Source organism: Colletotrichum graminicola (genome assembly GCF_000149035.1).
Source record: "Colletotrichum graminicola M1.001 genomic scaffold supercont1.2, whole genome shotgun sequence".
In the NCBI taxonomy this organism is placed as follows: Eukaryota; Fungi; Ascomycota; class Sordariomycetes; order Glomerellales; family Glomerellaceae; genus Colletotrichum; species Colletotrichum graminicola.
The window spans coordinates 1,301,948-1,325,023 of NW_007361006.1; the positions used below are offsets into that span (position 1 = coordinate 1,301,948).

At 50.5% G+C, this 23,076-nt stretch overlaps 7 protein-coding genes across 7 annotated transcripts; 3 read left to right on the top strand and 4 right to left on the bottom strand.

Annotated features, from left to right (window-relative positions):
* Window positions 1-1,172: 1,172 nt before the first annotated feature.
* On the top strand, window positions 1,173-1,994 carry GLRG_00814 (uncharacterized protein; the record flags this gene model as incomplete). The annotated part of the gene is made up of 2 exons (XM_008091499.1): window positions 1,173-1,572; window positions 1,630-1,994. 2 exons carry the CDS (start codon window positions 1,173-1,175, stop codon window positions 1,992-1,994), a joined length of 765 nt encoding a protein of 254 aa, XP_008089690.1.
* Window positions 1,995-3,091: 1,097 nt separating this feature from the next.
* On the bottom strand, window positions 3,092-4,684 carry GLRG_00815 (transmembrane amino acid transporter; the record flags this gene model as incomplete). The annotated part of the gene is made up of 4 exons (XM_008091500.1): window positions 3,092-3,744; window positions 3,799-3,945; window positions 4,002-4,435; window positions 4,491-4,684. The coding sequence occupies 4 exons, from the start codon at window positions 4,682-4,684 to the stop codon at window positions 3,092-3,094; spliced, it is 1,428 nt and encodes a 475-aa protein (XP_008089691.1).
* A 2,944-nt stretch (window positions 4,685-7,628) lies between these two features.
* On the bottom strand, window positions 7,629-8,686 carry GLRG_00816 (short chain dehydrogenase; the record flags this gene model as incomplete). Its single annotated transcript, XM_008091501.1, has 5 exons — window positions 7,629-7,816; window positions 7,871-8,187; window positions 8,254-8,360; window positions 8,470-8,583; window positions 8,645-8,686. 5 exons carry the CDS (start codon window positions 8,684-8,686, stop codon window positions 7,629-7,631), a joined length of 768 nt encoding a protein of 255 aa, XP_008089692.1.
* Window positions 8,687-9,682: 996 nt separating this feature from the next.
* GLRG_00817 (uncharacterized protein) lies at window positions 9,683-11,035 on the top strand (the record flags this gene model as incomplete). The annotated part of the gene is made up of 3 exons (XM_008091502.1): window positions 9,683-9,766; window positions 9,967-10,107; window positions 10,181-11,035. The coding sequence occupies 3 exons, from the start codon at window positions 9,683-9,685 to the stop codon at window positions 11,033-11,035; spliced, it is 1,080 nt and encodes a 359-aa protein (XP_008089693.1).
* A 605-nt stretch (window positions 11,036-11,640) lies between these two features.
* GLRG_00818 (amidase) lies at window positions 11,641-13,629 on the bottom strand (the record flags this gene model as incomplete). Its single annotated transcript, XM_008091503.1, has 1 exon — window positions 11,641-13,629. One exon carries the CDS (start codon window positions 13,627-13,629, stop codon window positions 11,641-11,643), a length of 1,989 nt encoding a protein of 662 aa, XP_008089694.1.
* A 1,826-nt stretch (window positions 13,630-15,455) lies between these two features.
* GLRG_00819 (flavin containing amine oxidoreductase) lies at window positions 15,456-17,411 on the top strand (the record flags this gene model as incomplete). Its single annotated transcript, XM_008091504.1, has 1 exon — window positions 15,456-17,411. The coding sequence occupies one exon, from the start codon at window positions 15,456-15,458 to the stop codon at window positions 17,409-17,411; it is 1,956 nt and encodes a 651-aa protein (XP_008089695.1).
* A 670-nt stretch (window positions 17,412-18,081) lies between these two features.
* GLRG_00820 (carbohydrate binding module) lies at window positions 18,082-19,470 on the bottom strand (the record flags this gene model as incomplete). The annotated part of the gene is made up of 1 exon (XM_008091505.1): window positions 18,082-19,470. The coding sequence occupies one exon, from the start codon at window positions 19,468-19,470 to the stop codon at window positions 18,082-18,084; it is 1,389 nt and encodes a 462-aa protein (XP_008089696.1).
* Window positions 19,471-23,076: the final 3,606 nt, after the last annotated feature.

A 23,076-nucleotide genomic window follows, 5' to 3' on the forward strand; every position in this document is an offset into this window, starting at 1 on the left:
CGTGGGAAAAAACAACGCAGGGCGGTTGCGTTGCGGGAACGGCTGAGGTTCTGTGCACAAGTCGGAATAACCGAGTCACGAGCCGGCCAACCACGATTTTTACAGCTCTCCCGCAATGATGGTCATTCTTTTTTTTTTTTTTTCATTACAGAATGGTTCGACTTCCAGTGAGAGTTGCTGGGAGTTGCCGAAATTGAGGGGTTTTGAGTTCTTGACCGTTGAACGCTACCCTTGCCACTAATGCCACCACAACAGTCTGAGCGGGCGAAGGCCTAGAACCGACATAGTCAAGTCATTTGATGAGTGTCATGTTGTATAGGGCGGCTGGCCGTGGTCTTTGCGTAAGCTGAAAGACATTCTGATACCCAGAGAAACGTCTCCTCGAGCTCTTGCCCCAGAAACCCTGAGTGGTCCGTCCCATATGCCAAGGCCCGGCGTCTAGAGGCGTCGTCGGGGGGCCTCGAAATGTCAGCCTGCAAGGAAGATAAAGCCGCACTACTGAGACTTTCATCTGTGCTAGTGGTTAGAGGGAAGAAATGCCCCTCTCCACTTTCTCAAATTCTGACTCGGTTCCAGGGGGGAGGATTCGAGGCGAGCAAGACAACGGCCGCGTTGCTGATCCAGTTCGGCCGGGTTTGGCACCATCTCTAGCGGGAAAAGCAATGCTTCTTTCTCGCTAGCGCGCGCCATGGCGCAGTCAGCACGCGCTGTTGCTCATTTACCATCTGCAAGGCGCATCCAGGACTCGGATCATAGGCTCGTCCGAGCGCACGGCTAGGCGCATGGGAGAGGAGGAGGGAAATCAGAGAAGGAAGATTGCACGGTCGGTTTGACGATCCACCACCCCCTTGGCTATCGCCGCCGCGAGTAACACGTAGGGAGGTGTCACTGCTAGCTGAGATGATCCGGGGTAACTCAGGAGGTCGGAATGAGAGAGCAGTCGGGAGACGCTTCCTGAGTTCTGCTTGGATATATAAACGCTGCACTTGGACTGCCGATCTTGCCGTCTCTTGGACATCACAGCCAACACAGCTTTCCAACGCAGCCACCCGCTTCCATAAGCCAGCCAACCTCCTACACTCTTTTCACACAACCACATTCGTTATAAACTTTCATCTTCAGTCGCTCATTGAACACGCACTCATTCACCCAATCCCTAATCAGCCATCACAATGCAGTTCTTCGCTCCCATCGTCCTCCTCGCTGCCGGCGCCCTTGCGGCCCCCAGCCCCAGCGAGCTCTGCGAGCGCGAGCTCAGCACCGTCAACACCATCATGACCACCGTCCTCAACGGTATCCAGGCTCTTGACGGTTCCATCTGTGCCTATGGCGGTGGCCCCGGCGCCGAGCTGGAGACGGCTGCCGGCACCATGCTCACCATTATCCGTACCGCGACCAACAACGCTGCGTCCATGTTGCCCCTCACTATGGACGAGGCCATCGCCTTCCAGCCCCTCTCCGACCAGCTCAACGCCGCCGGCGACAAGCTCCTCGTCGATCTCGATGCCAAGGTGCCGCTCTTTGCCAAAAGCGGTGCTTGCGACTCCACTCTCTCCTGGGTTGCTCAGGTTGGTAAGTTGAACAATGTTCACAATGCCTTCACCAAACGTGATGGCTAACTCTTACCAGGCAGCAACGTGAACACTCTCATGACCACCATCTCCACCAAGTTCCCCGCCGGCGGCAAGGGTGGCGACGAGATCGCCCACTTTAACGGAATCTTCTCTCAGATGCAGGACAAGCTCTCCACCTGCACCACCGGTAGCAAGGGCTCCAGCACCGGCTATGGCTCCGGCTCTGGCAGCGACGACAAGGCCGTCGGCTCCGGTACCAAGGTCGCTGTTCCCACTGCTGTCCCCACTTATGGTGCCGGCAACGGCACCAAGGGTGCTACGCCCACCTCCACCATCCGCCCCGTCGTCACTGCCGGCGCCGCTCTGATGACCTTCTCCGGTGCCGGCCTGGCCATCGCCGTCGCCGCTTTCATCCTGTAAGCTCGCTATCTGCGGTTTACGACGGATAAAAGCAAACAATAAAGACGCGGGGGCCTCCGGGGCGGGAACTTCGCACTTGCTTGCCCGACATTCTTGTGTATAAGAGATTACCTCTATCTCGGGGGCACCTCGATGATATCATGATTTACTTTCGCTGGTGGGGCCTTTTTCATGCAATTAATGTGTAGTCACATAGTCGATACCAACAAGAAGTTCAACTCGAGTTTAAGCATTACTTGGAGCCGATCATCCTCTCAGTGTTCATCAGTCCCGTGTTATGTTGCTCCATCAGGGCGTTATGTCTTGCACGGACAGTAGACGTGACTAATCATGCTGGAATTAAGTTCACTGCAGGGATGGTTTAGAGCGTTTTGCTTGACGGCAGCGCACGCAGGGATTTTTACCTGGAGACGATCAAGAGCAAAAGAAAATATGGTATCACAGTCAACCCACATGGGACGATGCAACCAAGCCGCATCGACCCCTGACATAAAAACGGCTCGTATTCATGCTGACAATGTCATCCGGAAATGCAATAACGGAGTTTATGATCAGTCACGCAAGTTCTTTTTCCGAAAGAGGGTTAGTGACGCAGGACCTCAGGAGACTTTTTCGTTAATTCACTCATGGCATCGGGCTAAATCCCCCTAGACAGTCTCATTTGTTCATTAAACACCAGAAGCTTGATCGCCACGAGATAATCAGAACATGTAGTCTTAGACGCTTCCTGGTTGCTGACTGACAATCGAAACCGTAAGGGACGCAAGGGACTGCGCGCTCTTCTCGCTTACAGAAACAGCGCAAAAATGGCGCAGCCGTGCCGCTTCGGCAACGACTTGGCGTACCATTTGTTAACCTCATGTTTTGATTCTCAGCCCCAAACATGACTCTCGGCACATAAGGTGAGATTTTGCCACTTCACCACATTAAACGTAGCGATATGTGGAGCGAGCTAGGGCGGTCTCACGTCTACCAACTGGTCTCACTCAAACCAGGTCGACTTCAGCCTCAAACTTGCCGTAGGCAAAAAACAGGAATATCACATCATATTGATACACGGGGACAGACAACCAATCCCCCGATACTACATGCAGGTTTTACTCTGCGGCATTGCTGGCGCAAGTCCAGGGTTTAGAAGTCGAACCCCCCTTGGCGATGGATTCGATTGAAACCCAGAGGCCAAGGACGCAGATCAGGATACCCACAATCAACAACAACGAGGTGGCTGCAAACCGACATTTCTGCTTCCAGGTGCTGAACCAGTTTCCCTTGTGCATCCAGAGCCAGAATATCCCAGGTAGTCCGAAGGAAAACCAACTAGCAAATGCAGCGGAAACGAGACCCAGCAAGTTGTTGAAAACCGGGATTGACTCGGAGATTACCATGCCGATACCCCAGACTCCCAGAGTAATCAGCAACCAGGCAATTGTGGATGTCTTTGTTCTCCTCACGACGTGCTTGGTGTTGCTGAAGATGCGCGTAAAGATGTACTGCGACGCGACGTGCGCGTAAATCACCGCCGCGATGGCAATGGTGGGGATCGCAACCCCCCAAATGGCTTTGCGGATGGTGGCGCTACCTGCTGCGGAGAGCGCAGGAGATGGCACATCAGGACCAGCATAGACGTAAATGATGACTGCGGCAATGATGTAGAGCGTCGTGTCCGTGATTTGGAGAAACGCAAGCGCTTTGGGCCAGTCGTCCGGGTTCTTGAACTCGGCAATGATGCTGAAAAATATGGAGTGGCTTGCTGGACGAGGACGTTAGGGGTTTTCGTTTTCACATGTGCCCAGCGGCCACTTACAAAAAGCACCGGCGATGTTGATGACCGCTAGAAAAGCAGGAGAAAAGCCAAGGGACTTGAAGATATCGATGGCTCCATCCCCAATGGGCTTTTCAATGGCAACGTCAATGAGAGTGATGAAGACAGCCACCAGGATGGAGATGCAGGCTTGAATAAGGTCAACGGCCGCACAGATAATATGAGTCACAGCAAACCGGACTTACACATCGCCGACATCCAACTTGTCCACTTCAGGGTTCTCGGGATGTTGAAAACCCAGAAGATCATCATGCCAACAGCAGCCCAGAGAACCGTGCAGACGGAGCTGCTCGTAAGAGTATTGATGCATATCGTCCAAAGTAGAATATGCCCCCCGATCAAAAAGATCTGAAGGATGGTTTGGGCCCAACCAAAAACCTCCCTGAAGCCGCGTCCCAGGCCGATTGGTCGTCCGATGAGTTCAACCGCGTCACCAAAATTCCGGACGAAGGGGTACTGTTTCCGGAATTCGGCGAGGAGGAGGCCAGAGTAGGTGGCTAGCGCACTGATCACGCAGATGAGAATGACGCCAGGGACGAGGCCGACTGTGGCGAGAACAGACGGCAGCGAAAGGATCCCTAGAGAAACAGTCTCTGCGACAAGCAAAATCCCCCCCTGTCTATGTCGAGGTCAGCACTCCTCAAGCGGATTTATACCTCATCGGGAAGGCTTACAGCCAGTGCAATGTCTTGAAGTTGATCAGCTCGCCGTCTTCCCCTTCAATAACGCCGCTGGCATGGCTCGGAAACGCCGGAGGCGCGTCGAAATCTTGGGTGGGCTCAAGGTCCTTGGACTCGGAACGGCGATTGACAGCACCTTGTAGCTCAGGGTCTACCAGCTCCCTCTTGCCTTCTGTCTCGTTGCCCATGATGATGGCGATGTTGGATTTTGATATGGGATAGACAACTAGGAGCCGGCTTGCTTACGATTCCTTCACGAGTATGCCTTCTAGACCGCCGAGGTGGAACCCTTCACACTCGGTGGAGTGCCGTAATTCGATGAAAAAGGACTCAAAAAGGCAACATGAGATGGAGGATGGGCTAGTGGAGAAATCGGGTTTTTCTCATGCAGGGTTTAACTTTGAGGGGCCCCGGATTATGTGTTGATGGACGGTCCTCGGCGGCCTATGATTAAGAGAAGTAATACGTTTTAAAAGAAATGACGCCTGCAATAATTTGCCTCGTTTTTTTGAGTGTGGATTGACTCACCGTGTGGTCCCCTTCCATTCCACCTGACACTCAGAATGCAAACCAAGGTCGGCACCAGATGTTCTGACATGGTTGACGATGGAAAGGTGTTACTGGATACGGAACCTCCGCTTGCTGATGGGACGATGGGCGAAAATTCAGCAGTTATTGTTACGTCTTTTAATCCACTTTTGACCCGCACCGGCAGAGAGTAAAAAGTGTATTTTGTACAGAGTATAGAGACTTGTATTTTTTTTAAAATACAGTACTTATAGGGCTTAACTTAAGATAATAAATTCTATAATTAATATGTAGTATAGATCTAAAGATTATTACAAGGGGTTTTTAATATAGTTTTTATTTTTAGTAACTATACTAGTATATTAATATATTTAAGGTAATACACCTTAGATTTATATTATATTTTCCTCTCGACAAAATATAATACATATTAGTGTCTATACTAAAAATTAACTTTTAGTATCTTTAATATAAAAGTAGGTCTACTTCCTAAAAAGGAAATAAAAATAATAATAGATTTAAAAAATAGGTTTAGTCTAAATTATATTTCTATATATATTTACATATACTATATAGGCTATTATATATATATATACTTTAGCTATACCTAAAAGTCCTTAACACTTGTATTAAATTTGTATTTTTTTTGTTAACTCTCTGCGCACCGGTCCCCCCGGGATCCTCTTTTCAAGCTTTCCCGCAGTGCATCTTTGGCTCAATCAAGCGTCAAAGTGCATTGAATGAGGCGTTCCCCGATTTTCTGTTCTCTCGCTGTGGCGTTGGGTCACTTATGACGTTTGAAACCGCCAATCGGTTTTTTGAAGCCTGAAGTTGAATGATCGACAGGCACCGAGGACTTTGCCGGAACTCTGTTGCGTTTGCTTAAACGCTGCATGGAGATCGAGAGAACAAGTCAGGCCACAACTTTATTGCAACGTGCAGTCTGATTCAAGGCGCTCTTCATTGATTGGTTGCGACAGCATTATACGTAATCGAGAGTTTACAATCCTTGTGTATGCCCCGACCCTGAGACGTCTAAGCGTTCCCCACGCTATATACCCAGGTGATGTTCGGGGCTTGCATTATTGATCTTGATATTCTTGGTGTAGTGATATAAAGCGCTAATTGTTGTCCGCAATAGACGGCGTCGCTTTTGCAACACCTTGCGCACCTCTGATGCCTGCCTCTCGAACAGTTAGCATGGTACATAAACTCAATGACCCGGTAGTTATGACGTATTTCCGGAGCCTAAACTCCCGAGAATTTCGCAGATTCAGGTTTGATGAAGAACTAACACTTCTAACCGTGACTACCTTTAGAACTGCTCGTTGAGACTCCACGATCTCAAGCTCTACATGTTTCATACTTCCATGGGCCGGTGAATGAGACAGGTACCCAGAAATCAGTGACACATTCGTTTGTAATGCTTGGAACTACAGCTGATCGAGAATCGGCTTCATTTCGGGTATTAGAAGAATTATTTCCTTAAGTTGACGGCCAAACGTTTGTGGGAACGGCGCATTATCAACAAGTATGAGGACTTGGTGATTTGACTCACTTCTAGGAGGAGAGACTCGCAATTATTTTCATTCCAGACATGCGCTAAATTCCAGTCACCGAGATTCAACTTGAAGCGAGTTTAGTGCATAATTAGAAAGAAAATACCAATATTGTCAATCTTAGCATTATCTAGAGCACGCATATGATTGTGGCTCTAGTATGCTGGGCGAGCTGTTTCTCAATACATTACGATAAAGACTCAGTATCATGCCAGGTTGCAAATAGACGATTTGATAACAGACATTCTCGACATAAGCATGAACTTATGACTCAGGTTGATCATGCTGCTGTCCGGAATGCTTAACAACAAAATGTATCGACGTGCACCATCGCAATATGATATCTGAGGAACAGGGTCAGCCACGAACAGGCGAAACGTGCACCATGCCTGGAACATACTGCTGGGGTGGGGAAGATCCCCGAAGCCAAACCTTAATACGTCCTCCATGGTTGTAGAGACGAGCTGGCATTCATGCTTGTTTACACAAACACATGGGATCCTATCAATTGCTGTTGCGACTATCCATAGAGCGGTAAGGATGTAACATGGTCGGACGACTGATATTCCGCAAATGGAGCGGGCCGAGGATCACTGATGAAAGACTGACTACGGAGCGAGCTTCCGTCTCCAAGGAGGACCTACCGCCCTATGTTCCACTCAAACATAGCCATGTGCCGTCGAGATTCGCGCGTAAAGGGACCCATGGCTCCATCTAAAACAGGATCATTGTTGTTAATTCGCCATAGTTTGATGGCGGCCAGCACGGTTCATTGATCGCTACGCCGGATGGAATGGTGGCGCGGGCAGCGGAGTGCAACAATATTGGTGTATGTCATCGAGTTGATGTCTTCGATAATTCATCCAAGATACAAAGCTTTGTAAGTGTTTTCTATACGAGACTACCTTTCATCGTCGTGGCATGATTGAGGACTCTTCATACGCCAAGCCGCATCGGTGCTACTAGCCCAGCGATATTGTTAATATACATAAGAGTCTACTCAATGAAAAATTTGCTTCCAATGCTTGATCGGCTCTCATGTTTACTACAACCATCTCTTGCTGCCCAAGTGAGAGATGTAGGCACCCCCACGGCCATTCTCGAGGCTGGACTCGTACATGACTTTCATAACGTCTGGGACAGCGTCCTCTGGAGCTCTTTGTTTGGCGCCAGGGGCGTACTGTTCAAAGATGGCTACCATTCGCATGGCACCTTCCAACTGATTCTGGCTCACTTCATGGGAGTTAGTAAAGGTCGTCAGTAAACATGATTTAGAGCACAACTCACAGTTGTCGGCATGGCCCGTGTCGACCAGTCCAGGACAGATACCCATGAACAAAACCCCGTCTTTAGCGTACTGGGCGTGAAACTTGCTGACTGCAACGTTCATACCCCCCTTACTGATGGAGTAAGGTGCACCAGAATCCACATGGTACTGGTTGATCAGGTCAAGGTCGGCCATCCCAGAGGTGAGGGTTATAACTTTCTTGGCATTTCCCTTTAGGATCAGGGGCATGTAGGAGTTGAACAGGTGAACATTGCCAATGACATTGACCTTGAAGGTGTACAAGAGATCCTCTTCAAGCTGTTGAGGAGTATCTCCCCTGGATGGAGGAGGCATTAGCGAGTACCCATTGCTCAACACGTTTTGTGTTACATCTTCAACTTACAATTTGCCGATGGCGTCAAACCCTGACCAGTCCGAGATGTATCCCGCATTTGCAATGATGTAATCGAGTTTGCCTCCAGTGATCTTCGATACAACATTGACGGAGTTCTATGTGAAATTGGTAAGATTGATGTTTTAAGTGTAACAGCCCCGAGTTTCCCGATGTACATGCCTTAATGCTGTCGTAACTAGTCATTTCGAGCTCCACGAGGTGCACATTGGATCGGCTTCCAAGCTCATCGGATATCTTCTTCTCAACGGCAGTTTTGTTGCGAACAGTGCCGATGACAACGTTGTTGACGTCGTCGGAAATTTGGCGGAGGAATTCCCACTAGGTGATGGGTATTAGTATATTTTTGGACAGGTTTCAGTTATGCCACAAAGAAACATACCCCAATACCACGGTTCACACCCGTTACGAGGTAAGAAGGCATGATGAAGCTGCAATGTTTTGAAATCAGATTTTCGAAATAGGATCTTTTCGTTGGACCACTTGGATCTGAGCCTTAGTAGCTGATGGAAATTCAATAGAGTCTGTTACTTCAAGAAATGACATCGCTGGAGGGGGCGACTTATATATTCGGAACTTTGAATCATCCCGTACAGGTCTAGCTAACAAATTTGATAGATAATCCGACAGAATGATCATGAACACCTTGAAAAGGCCACGTAATTCTATTTCGACTACAGTTATTCTGCGGCTATGAGGGCCCATGGTAGTCTCGCAAAAAGATACCATCGCACATAGACAGCCACCAAGGCCTCCACCGACTGGTAATAATAGAACCCGATTGGCTAATATTGACTTGAGTTCTTTCGCAAAAAGTTGCCAACAGACTCGTCGTACGAGCCGAATGCTGCCTAGCGCTAATGCAGCGGCTAAGATAGTCTTGCATGGTTCATCATCAGCTTAGCAATCAAGTTGCTTGGCACTGATCATTGAGCAACTTTCTGCGAACTCATAATTGGCAAGGCTCCATCTCTTACGACTTGTGACCCATTTAGATTTGGAGCGTCGAGTGCGTACACATGATGCAAACCTTCAAAGCCAGGCGTGACGCAATTGCTTTGCCGAAGAAACGATGTGGAACTTGCATAGGTATGAACTGCGCTGCATGACACAGGTCGGCCCTTCTGGCTGTTTTCGCGGGACTCCTACTAACGTTAAGTGACTATGGTAGGGCGCAAAATCAGTTGCGATCGCCGTTTTCCACGCTGCTCTAGTTGCGTTCGTTCAAACCGAGTCTGCACGGGATACGGACTTCGTCTATCCTGGCCTAGGAAAGACGATGGCAAACGAATCATCGTTGGCCAAGCCGGGCCCCTTTTCAAACAGACTCGGCACACAGATCCTTATTCGGACCAATTCCACATGGTTAATGCGACGTTTTGGGATATAGAATTGCACCGAAACCGTATGTCAACAAATAATGGTTATTTCCCGCCTTTACGTCCTTCTTTACCGCGGTTCACATCTGGATTATCCGCAACTGAGCATGATCTTTTCCATTATTGTGAGTCCTTCTTGAATTACCCTTTCTTTTAGTGATCAAAATTCTTACATAGCCGACATCTAGTTCAGAATCAAATGGCATCCTGGATATTGAGCTTCAGCAACAAACCTCTCGGGCCTACTCTGCTCCGCCTTGCCGCTTCAGGTCAATCGATTGCCGCTGTTGCGTTAAGGCGTTCTTTATTAGCTATTGCTTCGCAGTATCGACATGGGCCTGGAATGCGGGGTGAGGAGCTAAAGCTATCTGCTATTCGTGCTCTTGCTGCTTCAGCCTCTCAGGGAATCGAATCGCAGAGTGCCATTCAGCATGTTGCAGCAGTAATGGTTCTTTGTTTGTTTGAGGTTTGTCATTCAGCAACTCTCTGGCACTTCCAACTTGGCGAGTTCTAACCCTTTATGCTGACTTGAATTCAAGAGTCAGCAAAACTCGACGGCTTCTGATCAGTGGCTCTGTTATCTCCGGGCTGCAGGAAAGGTGATTGAAAGCGTCTCACTCGAAAGCTTTGGTAGGGCGACAGACGGCCCAATTTTGCTGGAGTGGGTTTACTACCACGAAGTGATGGCTCGATTCAGCCTACGTCACTGGCGACAACATCATCCTGGAGTATCAAGCTGCCAATATGATACAGACTCGCCATCTTATTTAGCAGCGGAGAGAGCGCGGTGGAATTCTGCGACTACGCTTATCCAGTGGCAGGGATCCATCGTCCACAACACAATATTCGCACCTCTTCGTCTTTTGTCTAGAGTAGTGTCCGAGGTCTTACCATCTGGAGATCCCAATTCCCGCAAAGAGGCATACAAGACCAAGGTCGCGCATCTCAAACAAGAGATTAGGAATCTCGAGATACCAACGCCGGCGGACCCAGCCATACAAAGTGTCGCTGCTAGGGCCGAAGTTTTCCGGATTACGACGCTCGTTTATTTAAGCCGCTCCACCGATCATGGCCTATCACGTTCTTCAGGGTTAGAGCTGCTTGTCGATAAAGGACTTTCCCTCATGAAGTACGTGGGCTGTTGCGAGAGACCGCTACCTCTACTCATCCTCGGCTGCGAAGCGCGCACAGACATTGAGAGGCTTCGAGTTCTAGATCTTGTACCCGCCCCAGACAGTAGGAGTCCCTGGCGAAGGCATCACTTCATGACACTCTTACTGCCAGCATTGTGGATACAGAACGACCTTGATGTTGAAAGCAATGTCAAGCTTGACTACACGGAGAAGCTTTCGGCTGTCTTTAACGCTAGCGAGTTTCCTCCTCAATTTCATTGATTGAACTAGTGGTAATAGTTTAAGGTCTTCATGGATGAGTTATAACAAGGATTCAAGGTTGGTGTGGAACGAAGCACAGACTCAGTTATTGTTTTACAATTGATTTAGAATTGAGCACCGTACAGTACTGCGGCTTTTGTAGAGGAATTCTTGTTTGCCCGCATCTCTGACCTGTCAATCAGGAGCAAGAACCCAGAGTCGCCTGGATAAATTATACAGGTTATGGTACAATGCAGCTACTATCAATGTGATGCTTTACCAACCCCTGCATTATGTAGGTAAGATATGAAAGCGTAGTCTAAATTTAACTTTCGAATGTGGGTATAGGAAATGGATGGTAGTGCATACTAGCAATCTCGATATACTTGTGAGCTGTTCAGCAACTTCATTTTGAGAACTCGTTAACAGGGAGCCAATGCACGGCATGAAAAAATAAGACGAAGTTATGTGGAGACCATCATGCTTCACTGATCGAATGCATTGTATACACACAAGATTTAGGAGCTGCATTTTTCTCTGATTAACACATACAAGGTCCTACATTCCTTCTATAGAAATGGCACTGTGGTTCGAGCCTACGGAACTGTTCAATGTGAAGGCCAGGCCTAACTCTTAAAGGCAGTCTGTCCTGTCAACACGGTCTTCACAATGCCGCGGTGCGCTAACTCATTAACCATATTGAACAAGACAAAGTCGCAACCCCTTTTTGCTACAATATTAACCGTCACTGGCATCGTCTCTGCCTGGTATGTGATATTACTGAAGTAGGACACCTGTCCAAGGGGAATGGTATAGTCAACGTCGCCAAAGTATGAAGAGACCATCGAGGCGGCACCAGGACCTGTGGGCTCTGCAGGCAGCGCGGCACCCGGCATATTGTTTAGGTCTCGTTCCCTGAATGACGGCATCCCGCCAGTCCCGATGTCGTATATGAGGATGCTCTCTGAACAGGATTGATCGGTGGAGAAGAGAACCTTTTCATGCCAGGCTGCCGCATCACGGGTCCGGTTCGTCATGGCCGCCTTATACACTTCGTTCTTAACGGTCAAAGAATGGAAGATCTGGCGGTAGGGTTCGTCGAGTTGGGGGAAGACTGGAGCGTGCTTGGCCAGTAAAGGCTTGGCGGTCTCTTTGATCAAATCGTGTGTCCAAAGGACAAGTAGGTCATCCAAAACTTTCAAGAGGGGTCGGCCGGCAACATCTTCGATAGTCGCGCTCAGGTTAAAGTTTTCTATAGTAGCACCCAGCGCCGTCGATGCATCGCTCAAAAACTTCTGTAATATGGCCTCGGCAGCAGGATTCTGTAACGGGAGATGATCCACCGGATACCGGATACGCTTTGGAAATGTATGATCGTCGGGCAATGAGAGAGCGGGTAAGCCATTTAGAGACGTTTGCTCATGGAGTGACGGACCGTACCAAGCCTTGGCAAAGGAAGCCCACTTCCCAGGGTCGCGAGCAATGACTCCCGCGGTATCGGTGTTGTACGCATTAGTTACAATATTGTCCATAAGAATCATACCCTGCGAGGGCCTGTTGCCGTAGGTTCCGGAAAATGCAGCTGGCTGCCGGACTGACATACCAGTATCGGTTCCTATGGCGAAGTCAAGCCAGTCATAAGCGGCAATAGAGCAGCCCGCTCCGGATGAGGAGCCTGAACAGCTCAAATAAGTGTCGCCGCGTGGATTTCTGGGGTAGTACTCGTCGTTCCAGTTCCAGGGGTACGCGGGGGAAGCGAATTGTGCCGTCTTTTGCTTGCCGACGACGATTCCACCAAGATCGATGATCCGCTGAAGAGCCGGCGCAGTCTTTCTAGCAACGCCATTGACTGCGACGTATGATAGACTGCCGGCAGTGGTTTGGATGCCCTCGAGATCGTAGATATCTTTGACACCGATGCGCTGGCCTGCCAATGGCCTCCTGTCCTCAATGCTGTAGAGTCTTGAAGGGACAGGGATTAAGGGATACCCTGAGTTTATTTCGGCTTGAGTGAAGGACTTGTAGGTGCCATTCGACTCGTACGTGCCAGTTACGAAAGTCCTGTAGGTATCGGGGTAGAGCAGCTGAACTTTGCTCAAAGAGAGTTTGTTCCCAACTTTTGTTGCGAAAAGAGGGCATGGAGTCAATGTTGAACTACCGCAGGTATTAGGTCCGTCGGTGTCAGCATAGATAATCTTTGATCCCAGACTACCAAGGTAATCGATGACCGAAACATCCAGATCGTCGGGGCCAGCAGCACTGACGAGGATATCGTTGAGAAAGCCTTCGATGAAGACGTCGTCCTGTCTAAAGGAGTCATTGATGACTTGTCGAAGCTCTTCTCCCGTTGTTTTGCCGGAAAGTGCGGAAATATATGTGATTGGACCCGAGGAAAACCGGTCCAATCTGTACGGTATGGACAAAACTGGGTTTGAGGCAACGGCCAGATAATGTGCATTGCCGACGGAGAAACTCCAATCTTGGGTTTCTGAGATGAACGTATTTGTGTTAAGAGTGCCATCCAATGACACGAAAACTCTAGCTACTTTTGGCAGTAACTCCAAAGCATACTTCGTTGTCGCGCAAAGCGCTACGAGAAGATTTGCAAGATCCATGACTTTCGATAGGCATGTGCGTGTTGAAATTGTTGGGTCTTGGAAGCAATTCTACCTACACATGTACTTTATAACTGTCAATACATTTGGAGGTCTGGCCCTTAGGACCCATCATATATCGCATTTTGGGCTGTCGTATTTTCTCAGGCCAGTGTACTATCTGCTGCACTAGTGACCCCTGCAGTTGTATGAGTTCCCGAGAAGCCCGCAGAGTTGGACGGCGATATTTTCCAAAGTGGGACACATGAATCACGGAACTTGGCTTGGCGGGGACGAGTGACTGCGTGATTATAATCTATGAAACTTTCCATAACCAATCACAAAAGAAATTCTGCATTGCCTGCCGGTATGGCATCTATCATATATCGTCTACTTTGGTCTTACAAGGCGTATTTTCAGCTCGGACGACTTCAATACAAATAGGCCAACTACTCTATTTGTTTGCTGCCAGACACTTACAAATTTATATATTGAAATATGACCTCTCCCTAAAGCGCCGAGAGAAACTCCGAGATGATGAACCCGCACATGTGCTTTTCGTGCTTTCAAAGAGTGAAGAGTATCAAGTGATTCCACACTTTCACGTCCCCACTACAGTAATTGAAGATTCATGCTTGACCGCTTATCTCTTGTGGTTGTAGATCTTCATAGACCCGACTCGTGTACACCGGAAAATATCTTCATGACCTTGTTCCGTGCTAGCCGTTTCTCTTTTCTTTTCACCCTCGAACAAGAGCGGTGAACCAATCACGTTGCAGCTACCTTGAATCAGTGTCAAGTTTACTTGGGAAGTTGAAAGGTCATTGTGGATATCAAACACATATTTACCATTGAGAGTGCGCATCCCGAGTCAGAGTCCTGGGCGACGGCCCAGTTTCTGAGTCCGCAGTTCTCTCCGTTAGCGGAGGTGTATATTTGTTCATAATATTGGCAGTAGTCGACACGTGGAGACGAGCCAATCTTACGATCCCATCGGCTTACACATAATACCCGCTAATGGTTCACTCCACACCTCAGGGACAAGGTTACAAAATCTTATGGTAAGCTCCACAATGGGGTTGTAGATTAAGGTATTATACCGTGTCAGTGACTACCTGAACAACTTGCTCGCACCTACTCGCCAATCTCCCAAGCCGAGTGGGCGATTCTAGTTCAGATATACACATCGATGTTTGGAACAGTCGTTAGGATTAGGATTAGGATTTTTATAGACTGTATATATTTTGGTGATACGATATAGCCTTTCTGGTTGCACAGACTATTAACTTATAGTGAAGCTGGTGCTTCCTGAATGCGGTTAGAGAAAGGCAACCAACTAGAAGGGGGCCATCAGCCTACCGGCTACGATTTATTTTCCAGGTTTGTTTCCCTGCCTCACGGCAGAGTATCCACACATGACCCGACGGGCTCAGGGTCTCTTGTCTGGCTTTCATGCCCTCCTTTTGGCCGAAAAGAAATTCCCATTTACGCAGTAGACATCCTGCGAAGATGCACCATCCGAGCTTGATAGAATGATCACTTACACTAAGATGCCGATCATCTTTCGAGGAGTGTAACGGGCACTCGAATACGCCTAGAAAGCTTACTTGAACAGTTTCTTGCAGTCCGATAGTCTTGAGCCAGGGTTGCCCAAATACGAGGTCACGCTATGAGACTGCCCTACCTTTTTTGTTGTAAAGTGAAATAATTCGCAATGACTAGGCGATCCGTACAGGGGCTACACGGTCCACCTGTTCTTATACATAGAGCACTGAACTACCCACCCTCCGTAAAATTGCTATTTTCATGGACACTATGTGTGTGTCGACTACTCCATACCTTTCAATATGCTATCATTTTGGACCCAATTCCTTGGAACAGTATTGAACTGGATCGAAACGTTTGTAGAACCCCTGAAGCTCACTTACTGCGGAACACATATTTCCACCTTAAACGATAAAGCCACCCTTTGGGCCCTTGCAGACTGGTTCGAGCATTTAGCCACCACCAAGAGGGCCCAAAGCCCTCTTGGTATCAAGAGGCAATCTTCCTTCACTGACCGACAGGAAGCGCGGCCTCAAGCCTGGGTAGACACACCTCAGCTTGTGTACTCAGCATGGAACCAAGCTGCTGGCGACATCAACCAGCCACTTGGATCCCTTCCCAGAGGCCTAACAATTGGTCTCGTAGGAGTGGGAATTACCAATATTGTACTGGCTTTCAACCTGGCAAAGGCTGGAGCCAATGTCACACTGATCGAAGCGAGTCATGAAGTGGGAGGCCGCTTGCGGTCCAGCGAGGCTTCTGATGGCGTCAACGTTGCCGAGATGGGCGCCATGCGCTTCCCGCCTTCCCAGGACTTACTCTACTACTACGCGGAACAATTTGGCTTCGCCTTCATAAAGAACTTTCCTGATCCTGGCAAGGTTCCCACGACTATCTTTTACCAGGGAGTTGCCAATCAGTGGCTTGATGAGGACGGCCCTCCTTCTGGATTCGAAACAGTCGACAATGGCTGGAAACAGCTTATCCTTGGCGGTCTGAGCCAGGACGGTAAACTGTTGATCACTCCGCCTGCTCAGTTGACGGAGTGGCTCAGCTCCAAAGACCTGGCCACCCGAATGCTGGCTGTTCCGGAATGGCAGAAGTACCTGGATGTATTCGGAGACGACAGTTTCTACACTGGTCTCCAGCGCATCTTTGGCGATCAACATGAGTGGGATATCCCAGGCGGCAAAGAGTGGAGTGAAGACGATTTCAACCGGTTTGGTACTCTGGGCATTGGCTCTGGCGGCTTTGGCGCAGTGTTCACGGCTGGATTCAACTCTGTACTACGGCTGGTCGTCAATGGACTCGAATCGGACCAGGCTGTATTCGCAAAGGTTTCTGATGAAGGCCTCCTGCCGGCGGGTATCCACGAGCTCGCAAAGGAGATCTGGAATGCAGCCACAGCACTTGGGGTCAAAACCAAGCTTGGGACAGTTGCTGAAGTTACCAGTGGCGGCGATGACACCCCGAATGGCTCCAGCGTGTCCGTCCGGGAAATATCTGCCGGCACCTCGACCACTGTTCAGTATGATCTTGTCATCGTTGGAACCACCAGTCGGGCTATGGTCCACGCAGTGGCTCCGGTCTCTCAAACTACTGGCAAACCAATCCTTTCCACTCAAGTACAACGAGGCATCCACGATTTACACATGACAGCATCCTCGAAGCTGTTCATCAGAACGGAAAAGTTCTGGGAGAATCAAACGTCTGACTTTCCTCGAGTTATCTTATCCGACACGAACCTCCCGCAAACATACACCCTGGATTATGGCCATCCAGAGTATGGCATGGTTCTTATCACTTATGCCTGGGAGGACTTATCCTTGCAAATGATGGCGATACAAGATCCCAAAGAGCTTCTAGGGAAGCTCAAGGAACAAATCGCCAGATTGATGAAGAAAACAAAATATCCCGAGTATGTTGACTATCTTACGCCTGTTACGGATGACGACATATTTCTTATTCATTGGCAACTCGACCGACACTCTTACGGTGCTTTCTCCCTGGGACACCCGGGACAGGATAAGGACATTGCGTCCCTTTTCTACGACTTTCAGAAACTTGCCAAGGATGCGAGCAGTCGGGTCCTGATCAACAGTGACTGCACCTCGTTCCTCGGTGGGTGGGTGGACGGCGGGTTGCAATCGGCACATAACACTCTCTCGGCCATCTTTGAACGTTTCGGGTCGTTGAACCCAGTTGCTGCTAGCCTGGCACCCTCTAGGCTTCTTGACTCTACGCTATATCAGTATTAGGACAACGGAACATACGTAGGACCAGCGAATGAAATTTCCATGTTTCCAAATGATGAGATGACGGAATCTTTTCGCGGATGCTAAATTGGATTTCAACATCTTTCAGCAAATCAACTTATGAAGTTGCGTCGGCGATGGGAATGACCTATGCCCTCGTAGCCTCTGTGTGTAGAGCTTCTGCTGGCAACGACTTTCACATCGGCCTGCCAGCCAGCTCACCAGCGATAGCCATCGTTGAAATAGAGTCAGATTCATCAGTTGCTTTGTGCCATAGGGTATTCTATGCCGTATTGAGAGAGTGAGATATCGCACAGCTCAGAGATGCCGCACATTGGGTTTCTACGGAACGTGACATTGCATATCGACCGGGTGGGTTCTACTAGACCGCTAATGGGGGTTTGGAGCCACCATATCCTTCAATAGATATTTCACGTGGCAAATACAATCGACATATAAGGTTGGCGGAGGGAAATTCTGGCCTCACAGGTTACCATTTGTTGCTAACAACCAACAATGAGGTCACTATCCAGGAACATATCTACGTGCAACAGGATCCACGCGCTCATCCATTCAGACTTTGATCATCTCTAGCGTGAGACTCGCGTACGGTCAGTCGGCCGGGAAGAAAACTTTATTTGCCAAGCAACAAGCATCCTCGATGTTTTAGCCCCTAGGCACTGAACTGCCACCAGTTGAAGTTGAATAGCTCCCCGCCGCCCCCGGTAAACCTGAAGTATAGATCCTGCGTGCCCGTCGCGCCACTCACAGGGCACGTCACCGTGGTCCAGTTCTGCCACCCGCCCGTCCCGGCCACCGTGCAGGTGCCCACGAGCGCGCCAGAGGTGCTTCCGAGCCGCAGCTCAATCCTCCCGCCGCTGTTGGCCGAGGCCACGCGGGCACTGAACGTCCGGGCGCCGCTGCCGAATGCCACGCCCTTGACCTTGATGTAGTCGTTGTTGTTGATCCAGCTGACGGCCATGCCGCCTTCCGAGCACGTCTCGGTCTCGACGCCAGACGACCAGGCAATGGTCTCGGCCTCCTGGCGCACGTAGGGGTTCAGGGTGCCGATCTGGGCCGGGCCGGCCGTTGTCATCTTTAGCGTGGGGATGGACCCGTCGCTCCCGTAGGTGAACTGCTCGACGGCGACGGAACGCGTGTATCCGCCCCCTCCCGGGAGCGCGCCGTTGTGGTAGAAGAAGTACGAGTTGCCTTGGAAATCGACGATACCCGGATGGTTCGTGAAGGATGACCCGGCAGTCGCCATCACTAACCCGCGGTACGTCCAAGGACCCGTAGGCGAAGATGAGGTTGAATAGCGGATGTCTTCGGAGCAGCAGTTGGCGGCGTATACCATGTAGTAAGTCGACCCCCGCTTGTAGAACCACGGCCCTTCCTCGAAGGCGGAAGGCCGCTGAGCGGTGGCGCCCGAGGTACGAGTGCCGAAGCCTTGCGGGGTGAGAGTGACGCGGTTGACAGAGCCGGAGTATGAAATCATGTCCTGGTTCAGGCGGACATAGGACAGGTTCGGATTTCCCCAATACAAGTAGGCCTGGCCGTCGTTGTCGATGAAGACGGTAGGGTCGATCTCGTTGTTGTCGACGAGCGGCCTGCCGAGAGCGTCCCGGTACGGTCCCGTGATGGAGTCGGCGACGGCAACGCCGATGGCCATCGACCCCGTGGTGCGCCGGATGGGAACGTAAAAGTAAAACTTGCCGTTGCGGGCAATGACTTGCCCTGCCCACGCGTTGGCATTAGCCCAGCTAAAGGTAGCCAGCGAGGCCACGACGCCGTGGTCTTGCCAATTGGCCATGTCACTGCTCGAGTAGGCGTGCCAGTCACGCATGACGAAGGTCGTGGACCCGTCTTCATCGTGGCCGGTGAAGACATACACCCTGTTGTTGTAGACAATGGGTGCCGGGTCTGTGGTGTAAATTGTCTGCACGATGGGGTTGTCGGCGCGGCACAGGCCGGCTCCGTCCAGGAGTGCACCGAGGAGGAGCAGGGCCGGGACGAGGCCACCAATACGACCGAGCATCGACGACGGTTTCGGAAACTGCATATCGGCGATAGCGGGTGCTAAGTCCGACTCCTAATCCAGGCCGGAGAAGAAATGGCTAAAGGGATGATGGAAAAAAAAAAGACCAAGACTGGCCTTTCTTATATATTAACCTTTTCATGATCCATGCTCAGGCCTGGTTAGGGTATTCTATATGTGGGGATATCTATACTTAGCGCGGTCCTCTGCCAAACGAGGATCATTGCCGGCGCTCCGGGTCTGGGGAAAATTTCTCCGTCGCGACGGACATGGCTGCCGCGAATTGTTGGTTTCCGTCTCTTTCAAGGCAACGGAGTTATGCCGCCGAAAGCGGGGTTACGATCGACGATGCTTGGTGCAACAATCAGGGAAAGGCGTTATCACAAGGAACCGCGCCACTCTTTGCCCGAGGGATATTCAGTCAGCACTCGCGTGACGACATAATCCACGCCTTACCCGGATCGAGTAAACAACGAAGTATAAACTTTGAATACGAGCCATAGTGGAGAAGTAATGAAGTAGGATGCAGTCAAAGGCGTGTTTTAAACTTTGTCTTGCAGTTCATAGTGAGGTTTCCTAACTCATATCAGTTATAAGAAACCGAAACAGTGCCCGTGCACATAGCAAAGAGCAGAGTTGTCAATTCAAGCACCGTGGAACTTATAGAATAATATAGATCACTTTCGCCACTTGCCAAGCGCATTGCCCGAGAAGTGCGACAACTCACCGCGAAAACTCTGCATGCTCCAAGATCCGCCTCATCCGCTTCGCTGTTTTCAGCCTTCGGCGACCCTGTGCTTCAATTGAGAACTTACCTACAAGTGATCAGTTGCTGTGGCCAAGCATAGAGACGGGCATGCGCAGAGGTGTCAATGGATGAATATCATGCGGGGAAGATTGTCCCATATATTAGAGTTACAGCAGCTTCGTATTCCCGTTCCCAAGCGGTCTAATCAGATACCACGCCACAAATTAGTTGTGCATTGCGTAGCCGTCCCAATCAGTGCATCGTGTCTTGAACCTCGCCTATAATTAGCCGCCCCTTTTTGCGACATTGGGCGCCCTTGTCGTTTCGCTACACTCTCAGTCATCTTGAGTATACCTTTTTGATCCGCTTGGGAATGGCAAGATTTGGTGTCCAAGAGAGCCTAAGGAAGTCGTTGGTTTCCCAGACAAACCAAAGACTAGAAATTCACCGCGAGTGCTGGAACCCAGTTTCTGGCGAGTGGATGCCAGTAAAGTGAATGACTAACGTATATAGAATGTGAACCGTTCTATTCACTCAAGCGAAGCGAACGTCGACTCTGGTTTAAAAGCTTCCGTCTAAAGGGGAGTGTGATAGCTGTGGATTGCCAGAGTCGAAAATTCACAGCGATCCACCGTTCAAGCAAACCATAAAGTCGGCATTTTCTACTCTCACGGAGAACGAAACCTCGCGGTCCCCGAGCGTCATTGAATCAGAAGCCACAAAAACACAGCACAATAAAAGAAAAGTCATTACCCGCGCCCCCAAAACATGTGCTACAAACTCTACGTGACGGCCGAGTACGGCTGCCTGCACCTGGGTGTGCACTGGCGTCACCGGCCATGCCGCGCGGCCATGCTCCGGGGGCACGAGTGCGGCCGCCGACAGACGACGCACCAGTGGGTCCGGGGCGTGTTCGAGGCCGAGGGCGAGTGCCGGGACTGCCGCGGCCAGGGCGTGGGTGTGGGCGACGTCGTCTACCGCGACGGGGGAGGCCGCTTCGGCCGGCAGAGACGACGTGGTGGGTGGGCCGGGAACCGCACGAGATCGAGGTCTAGTGGGAGGCGCGCGACGTGGTGCTGCTTAGGACAAAGTTTGGGTGAACCGTTTGCTAGAAGAGGAAGGTCGTGTGAATTTGTGTTCCGGTCTGGTACGGAAGATCTAGCACTAGAGGACTGGCGCATGAGGTCTCGCCGTTGTCGTCCGAAATGGCGAGTGGTTTCCGCATCGCATCATCTACGGTGATGTAACGGTGCCCAAGCCCGAGGTCTCAGCAATCACGGAGGGTAAGTATGCCGAGACAATTGAAAGCCAAAGGACAGACAATTTCCGATGCCATGGATCGGGTGGCGAAGCCTGTTCTGTCGGGACGCCATCGGCCGTCTGTTAATGTGACCGTCGCACGTAAAGTCTTGGCTGGGTGAGTAGGTGTACGCAATGGATGTAGAGACAGCCTCGGCCAAATCGCCAGCCGCGTTCCCCTGTTAAATTGACCTGGACTCGGAGATTTGGGCACCCAGTGTCTGCAACTAAGGCAAAATGAGCCAGCTTGGTAGGTACAGGAGCATGACGGAATGTCCATGAGTCCGAGCACTTCATCTGGCCGAGCATCGTGAAGGGAAGGTGGGTTGCAAGCGCTTCAGTCTCCTGAGGGTCTGCCTTGGCAACATGACCTTAAAGCAGCGATACGGGCGAGAGGAAGAATCCTATCAGTTTTCAATGCCAAGTAATGTATAAGTTCACCATTGCCGGGCGTGCCAGGATAGAGTTGACGAGTGTGGCAGGTGGTAGAGGTCCAGACCAGGGGCCGTCATCTCACCTCTCTGAGATCGTGCCGCCATCACAGCAGAGGGGTGCGTCATTGTCGCCAAGAGGCTAAAGGTAGACAGGTTGCTCTCAGAAGGTCAACAGGCCTCGCTGTAGCTGGACCCGTTCCGCTCAGAGCCTCACCTTGATGATCATCTCCTTCGTCCTTCCTTATTTGGATCAAAAGGGACGCGACATGGCATATAGTGCAAGAATAAAAAGCCGATACAGCACCCAACCGTCAGTACTGTAGTTGCAATGGTAAATGCTCCGTACGCCTGTCGTGTGACTGGACTGTCCCGGAAAAGGGTGCTGGGGATGTGGCCGGGGGGGCCTTGCTGGGTGGGTTGTTGGGAAAGCTGCAAATGGGAAGTCGATCGTGGGCAAGAAGCCCTTGCAGCTGGCCAGGGTACGAGGCCACGAGGAAGGTGCTGGCGGGGTGTCAAACATCAGCCGAGAAATCAAGGACAAAGGAACGGGGGAGAAGACTGGGACGCATTGAGGCTAGGCGTGGAACAGCTCACCCACCCCCGCATGCCGGACTGGATCTCGGCATCGGACAGCGGACCGGTGCGCGGCAGAGCTCAGGATTCTGTGTCTCTGGGGCGGGGTTGACGAGGGCTGAGATGACGCTTCGGCCAAGTCCTTTTGCGATTTCGATGTGGCGCACTCTTATTGTCCTGATGCAATGTCTTGCCTGTGAGCTTTTGCGTCGCTTACAAGCGGGCCGGAAGGGTTCTGGAAGAAGCTTAGAACATGTGGTGGCGCGTTAGATGCAGCGCGTGGAAGAGGAAAGGGTTTCGTGGCACGCCGCCGTTGCATCTGACGAGGAGATATGCCATAACAACAAAACAACAAGAAGAAGACGCCGAGGAGGACGGTGAGGACGAGGACGAGGAGCAGGAGCGAAGAGTGCCTACTGCGTAGTGACTTCCCGATCAGGGTTCCTTGGTGGCCTGGTTTGGGTTTCCCAAGGCAGAAGGCAGGAGCAAACCTTGGCGGGCGGCGCAGGGGTTCGGGCGGGAGAAGACGGGACCCACTAGCTTATCACGTTATCGGCACCTGCCCACCTACCGAGC